This window comes from Temnothorax nylanderi, unplaced genomic scaffold (genome assembly GCF_030848795.1).
Source record: "Temnothorax nylanderi isolate EJ_2023f unplaced genomic scaffold, tnyl_v1.0 TNYL_tig0401_pilon, whole genome shotgun sequence".
NCBI lineage: Eukaryota > Metazoa > Arthropoda > Insecta > Hymenoptera > Formicidae > Temnothorax > Temnothorax nylanderi.
The window spans coordinates 54,393-60,947 of NW_027249463.1; the positions used below are offsets into that span (position 1 = coordinate 54,393).

The 6,555-nt window shown below is 44.4% G+C and overlaps 1 protein-coding gene across 1 annotated transcript; it reads left to right on the top strand.

Annotated features, from left to right (window-relative positions):
* Positions 1-737: 737 nt before the first annotated feature.
* Positions 738-1,823, top strand: LOC139782278 (uncharacterized). Its single transcript, XM_071721246.1, has one exon. It carries the CDS (start codon positions 738-740, stop codon positions 1,821-1,823), a length of 1,086 nt encoding a protein of 361 aa, XP_071577347.1.
* Positions 1,824-6,555: the final 4,732 nt, after the last annotated feature.

Sequence of the window (6,555 nt, forward strand, 5' to 3'; positions counted from 1 at the left end):
CCCGGCCCCGTTCGTGTTCTCGCTCACGATCGCATATCTTTTCTTTGCCAACAATATTTAATCGTTTAGATCTTAATATTTAATTCGTATAATTTATACGAGACAGATGAGAAAACGTTTAATGATCGCGCGACGAATGCGGCACGCGCATTCTTATCGAGAGTTACCGCTCTGTAATTCTAAACCGCTGACGGTGGACAAGGGAACGGTAGACAGAAGGAAAGATAATTTTAGATACAGTGATATGCATTTTAATATACATTTATTTCTCATATGCGAATCTTGCAAATAGCGCCAATGTACGGCTGCTGCATGGTGACCACCACCACATACATATATGTTAAATGTGATATCTTTGTCAAGAACATTCGTGATGAGATCACCTCATCGGGCAATAGCATCAAATATGATTTTTTTTTCAAGAGCATACGTGTCTCGCGATGATTTCATCGAACACGCGCAAAACTGCAAATTTTGCAATTTCGCATAAGTCAATGGGGCGATACCGTTTTCAAGAACATACGTGTCTCGCAATGATTTCATCACACACGTGTAAAACTGCAAATTTTGCATTTTTTCGGAAGACGCAATTGTATGGATGCTGAGATGAAATTAGATATGATAAAAAAGCAAACGATGCATCATTAGTAAAATATAAATTGACGAATCTGGGGGATACGCTCAGTAGTCGAGGACTGGAAGTCGCGAGTACAACAAAGTGTGTCATAAAGAGGAACATGGAGCAAGAGTTGTTGGAGCAATCCACCCTTTTAAATTCGAGGGAAGACTTTGCCGCGTGGGAGCAACGATGCGATGAGTTTATCGAATCGTTGGAAGAACAAAGCCGAATTAAACGGTCACGATTATCGATCGGTCTCAAACAGTCGTTGGTCGCTTGTATCGCACGACTTGAAGGTCTGAAAGACTCGGTACGTCAACGTTTCGTGCATGTGGGTGCCGGATACAGTGCGAGTGAGACAGGACTCAGATGGCGCGAGATAGATACGGCCTTTGAAAGTCGTATACTGACTGGTGTGGTAATAAATTCCAAACACATCGACCCTCATCAATTTCTCAAAGATGCGAGAGACATTGTACTCATTCATGTGCGGAACGTCATGCAACGACATGACAATGTAAAGATAAACACAATGTTTAATGGTGAATTTGTTGCGGGTGATAAACGCGCGAATAAAAGTATCGCTACAATGAACAATGAACTTTTTCGTGAGTCCGATCTGTGTGAGTGGTACAAGCGACACGTCATCGAGCCTAACCTAGCATCGTTGGAAGAATTCCAGGAACGTGATAGCGGATGGGCGTTGTCGCGTATACTTAATTTGACAGTTAACGTAAACAAATACAATCCATTGCACGCGGGGTGTCTTGTGGAAATACCGCGAGAAATTAAATTGAAGAGAGCGGTGATAAACGTGCGATCAATGGACAATGCATGTTTCGCATGGTCAGTGACGGCGGCTCTGCATCCAGCCGAGAGACATGCAGAACGAGAATCGTCGTATCCACACTACGCGTTGGTGCTAAATCTTACAGACATTAAGTTTCCAATGACGTTGGATCAAATTAAACGGTTTGAAGGTCACAACGACATCTCCATCAACGTGTACGGCATCGAGAGAAAAAACAAGGAACTTGCAATCTTGCCAATACGGCTCACCGACCGAAAGATGGATAGACATGTAAATCTGCTGTACGTGCACGACGACAACGTGGGACATTTTGCATGGATCAAGAACCTATCCCGCCTCGTGAGCTCGCAATTGAGCAAGAATACAAACAAAAAATACTTTTGCGATCGGTGAGTATACATCCGAATAAATAATAAAAATAATTTTTGCATAAAAGATATATAAAAAAAATTTCTTTATTTACAGATGTTTGCACTATTTCTACACGAGCGAGAAATTGGAAGCCCACACCGTCGGAGATGAACGACTGCGCGATCAAGTTACCGAGCGATAACGACAAGTGGTTGGCTTTCAAGAATCACAACAGGAAGGAACGAGTTCCGTTTATCGTATACGCCGACCTAAAATGTACCCTGGAAAAGATGGAAGCGGATCCGGAATCGTCCAGGTACACATATCAACATCATCGCGTGTTTAGCATAGGGTACTACGTGCGTTGCTCGTATGACGACTCATTATCAATGTATCGGTTTCGTCGCGATAAGGATTGCGTCGCGTGGTTCGCCGAGGAGCTAAGACGTTTAGCTCACGACGTAAAGACAATCTTGTCCACTAATATACCCATGGCGAATTTCACGCGAGACGAGTGGGAAAAGTTTAACAGCGCAACGCACTGTCACGTGTGCGAAAAACCGTTCGAGCCAGACGACGTGCGAGTACGCGATCATTGTCATCTGACCGGTCAGTACAGAGGTCCCGCGCACTCAAACTGTAATCTGAACTACAAAGATTCGCATTGCATTCCCATAGTTTTTCATAATTTATCTGGCTACGACGCGCATTTTATTATAACGGAAATAGCAACAGCGTACGAAGGACATGTAGACTTACTCCCAATCACAAAAGAGAAATACATTTCGTTTACGAAAAACGTTAAAAGCACCGAAGATAAAGATAAGAAAACTTGCGTCAAATTGCGATTTATTGATTCGTACAAGTTTCTCACCGCTAGTCGCGACAAATTGGCATCTTATCTCAGCAAGGATAAACTGCGAATATTGCAACGCGAATTTTGTAAATTATCCGCAGAAAATTTTGATTTGCTGACACAAAAAGGCGTATTTCCGTATGAGTACATTGACTGCGTCGAAAAGTTGGAGAGCTCGTGTTTACCACCGCGCGACTCGTTTTATAGTTCATTGACAGGTGACACCGTATCTGAGAGCGATTACGCGCACGCCGTCAACGTCTGGCAGCGGTTCTCCATTCGAACGCTCGGTGACTACAGCGATTTATATCTCAAAACCGATGTCTTGCTGTTGGCCGATATCTTTGAAAATTTTCGCGATAGCTGCGTCGCGAGTTATGGACTCGATCCCGCGTATTATTATACTCTACCGGGTTTCACGTGGGACGCTATGTTGATGCATACACGTATCAATTTTGAATTGCTCACCGACATTGACATGGTCATGTTTATCGAACGCGGTATACGCGGCGGTTTGAGTCAATGTTCGAACAGATACGCGCTGGCCAACAACAAGTACATGCAGTCGTACGATCCATCGAAACCGTCGTCATATCTGATGTATTTCGACGTAAACAACTTATACGGCTGGGCAATGTGTCAACCATTGCCTTACGCAGATTTTCAATGGGTCGACGACGTAACCGATTTTAATGTTATGGATGTTGCGGTGGATTCCACGATAGGCTACATTCTCGAAGTCGACTTGGAATATCCGCAACATCTTCACGACGCGCACGCTGACCTACCGTTCTGTCCAACGCGCGATAAACCACCCGGTAAGCGGCAGGACAAGCTCCTCGCAACATTATACGATAAGAAACGTTATGTCATACATTATCGCAACCTGCAGCAGTGCACTCGTCACGGTCTCCGTATATCAAAGATTCACCGCATATTGAAATTCGCGCAATCTCCATGGCTTCGCGATTATATAAAACTAAATACGAAATTTAGAACATTGGCCAAAAATGATTTCGAGAAAAATTTATACAAATTGATGAACAATGCTGTGTTTGGCAAAACCATGGAGAATGTGCGCAATCACGTTGACGTGCGACTCGTGATTCATTGGGAGGGTAGATACGGCGCGGAGGCATTGATCGCGAAACCAAATTTTCATAGCCGAAGCGTCTTTTCGGAGAATCTAGTAGCAATAGAAATGCGAAAACTCGAGGTGAAGTTCGACAAACCAATCTACGTGGGTATGTGCATCCTCGATATATCCAAGACATGTTTGTACGAATTTCATCACGAGTACATGTTACCGTTCTATCGCGACAAGTGTAAAGTCACGTACACCGATACGGACAGTCTCATTTATCACATTGAGTGCGACGATGTGTATGACACCATGAAACGCCACATTATTAGATTTGACACTAGCGATTACGCGGTCGATAATGCGTACGGTATCCCACTCGCCAATAAAAAAGTTCCGGGCTTAATGAAAGACGAAAACAACGGTGCGATAATGACCGAATTCGTCGGGCTTAGAGCAAAGATGTACGCCTTGCGAGTAGACGGTAAGAAAGATACGAAAAAAGCTAAAGGTGTTAAGAGTAACGTCGTAGCCAGGTCGATAACGTTCGACGATTACACGCGGTGTCTGCGCGACGAAATTGAAATGACGCGAGAGCAAGCCTGCATAAGATCCAAACAGCACGAGGTATACACCGTGTCCGAAACGAAAATAGCTCTAAGTCCGTACGATGATAAACGATACATTATACCCGGTTCTACCGAGACGCTGCCATGGGAGCATTATAAAATACCATTGTAAAATACAATTGTAAATACATTTAGATATGTATGAAAATAAATGACTCATTTGTATGTATAATATGTTTTTATATTGTAATAAATTTTTACAATACATTATTCTTGTGTATCCATGAATTGTGTGAATTATCAAATCCTAACCACTTTACATAAACCTCATCCCCCCTTTTGCGCAAAACTTTTTCAACGAGATACACGTCGGGATTAGCAACGCGATGTAACTCGTATTCGTAGAAGCCGCCGGCGACGGGTTTTCCGCAGGAATCTTCCAATAGATACGTCACGGGATTAGTTTTCTGCACTTTGATGATTCTAAACACATCCGTGGTCCAATTTGGCGTGTATCCTTTCTCGAAGATTGTCTTGAATTTACTCACGCGTACCGAGTCGCCCACTTTGAATCGCGCGGGAGCAGCGATCTTTACGTGGCTGTACACCGTTGTTAGGAGCTTGTCGGCGATCGCGGGGGTAACATCGATGGGTCGCATGCCGATAGTTCGATGCTTTCGCGCGTTGTAACCCGATACGAGACCCGGCAGCGAGTCGATCCATTTGTAATTTCCGTTGAGCGTAAACATTTTCCACATATCGTTCTTGAGCGTGCGATTGAATCGTTCGACGACCGATGCCTTCATTACGGAATAGGTCGAATAGGGATTGATATTATGTTTCTTCAAGAGTTTCTGCACGTTTGCGTTGTAAAATTCTTTGCCCTTGTCAGTCTGCGGATTTTTCGGGCATCTTCCGCCGTCTCGAATTATTTTCGCTATCGCCGTAGTAACCTCGGTTCCGCTCTTGGCCTTGAGCGGTACGGCCCATGCGTGCTTGCTCAGCACGTCGATAACGGTGAGTATGTAGTAGTAGCCTCTGTTGAATCGCGTGTATGGACGCATCTCGACCACATCCGCCTGCCACAGGTCATCGTATCCGCGCACTATGACGCGTCTTCGCAAAAAATTTCTTCTCGCAGGAGCGTGTAATTCTTCCACCAGCCTCCGTTTCTCAGTTGATTGCTTCTTACTAGCCATGACGCTGACGCGCAACTGACGCAGAGATCAGATGTACGTTCTTATCTATTCGCGATGATTCGCAATTACATCTTGAATCATCTTTTAAAGTTCGTTTAGGGTAATTTGCACGTTATTCTGGAATGCGGCCATCTTTCTCTCGATTTCATCCTGCTGATCTTTCAAAATTTGCACGCTCTGCTGCACGTAACGTTTATTGGCTGCATCGCCATCATCTACAGGCGGCGCTATCCGTCGAATCTTGCGCGATTTCGCGTCAAAGTCGGTGGCGACCATGCAAAGAGCGTTATCGCGCACGTAATTTCTGATTAATCCGCTCCATTGATAGTACGGTTACGCACCGCCTCTTCCGAGCAATATACCAAACTTGTTGATAGGCATTTCGATGTTGATTGAATGACTCGCCGACGCGCGGTTTAATTTATAATAAGTCCAGCCTCGCGAAGTTCCTCGATAATCGACAGGATCTCGTTATCGTGACCGGTGTGACCCGCTAGGCGCGAGGCTTTGAGCAATCGGAGACGATCTACAAGCTCGTTGGGATCATCCCAATGAACATAGTCGATCTTGTTGTCGTTTAATGTCATGGTACGCGGTATACCTTTTCCAGCGTTTTTACCCGAAATCGACGATGCAATTATATGGTCGATCTTGTTGCCGTTTAATGTCATGGCACGCGGTATACCTTTTCCAGCTTTTTTACCCGAAATCAACGGTGCGATTATTTGTGTGTACTTGTATCCCCTGTTGCCATTTATTTGAGCGTGAGCATCATAATTGCGTTTATGAGCATTCGTCGTCAACAGAATGCTCTTGTATGTTTGCATATCGTCCTCCGTGTAGATATCGTCATTGGGAAATTTCTTAAAGATCAACTCGTAAAGACCGCGTGTGCCAGCGTATCGTATGCCGTCGATAATTATGTTGTCCGCGTTGTTCACGTCAAAATATTTATTACCGAGCATCATTCCATGGTTGCTGAAATAAACGCCGTACATGGTGTCTATACCGCTTTCTTGATCGCCGCTCAGAACTGCGCCGACGTACTTTTGGCCCAATAGACCAAAGT

Coding starts and splice junctions, on each gene's coding strand:
- LOC139782278 (XM_071721246.1), top strand. CDS start 738: ATGGAGCAAGAGTTGTTGGAGCAATCCACCCTTTTAAATTCGAGGGAA.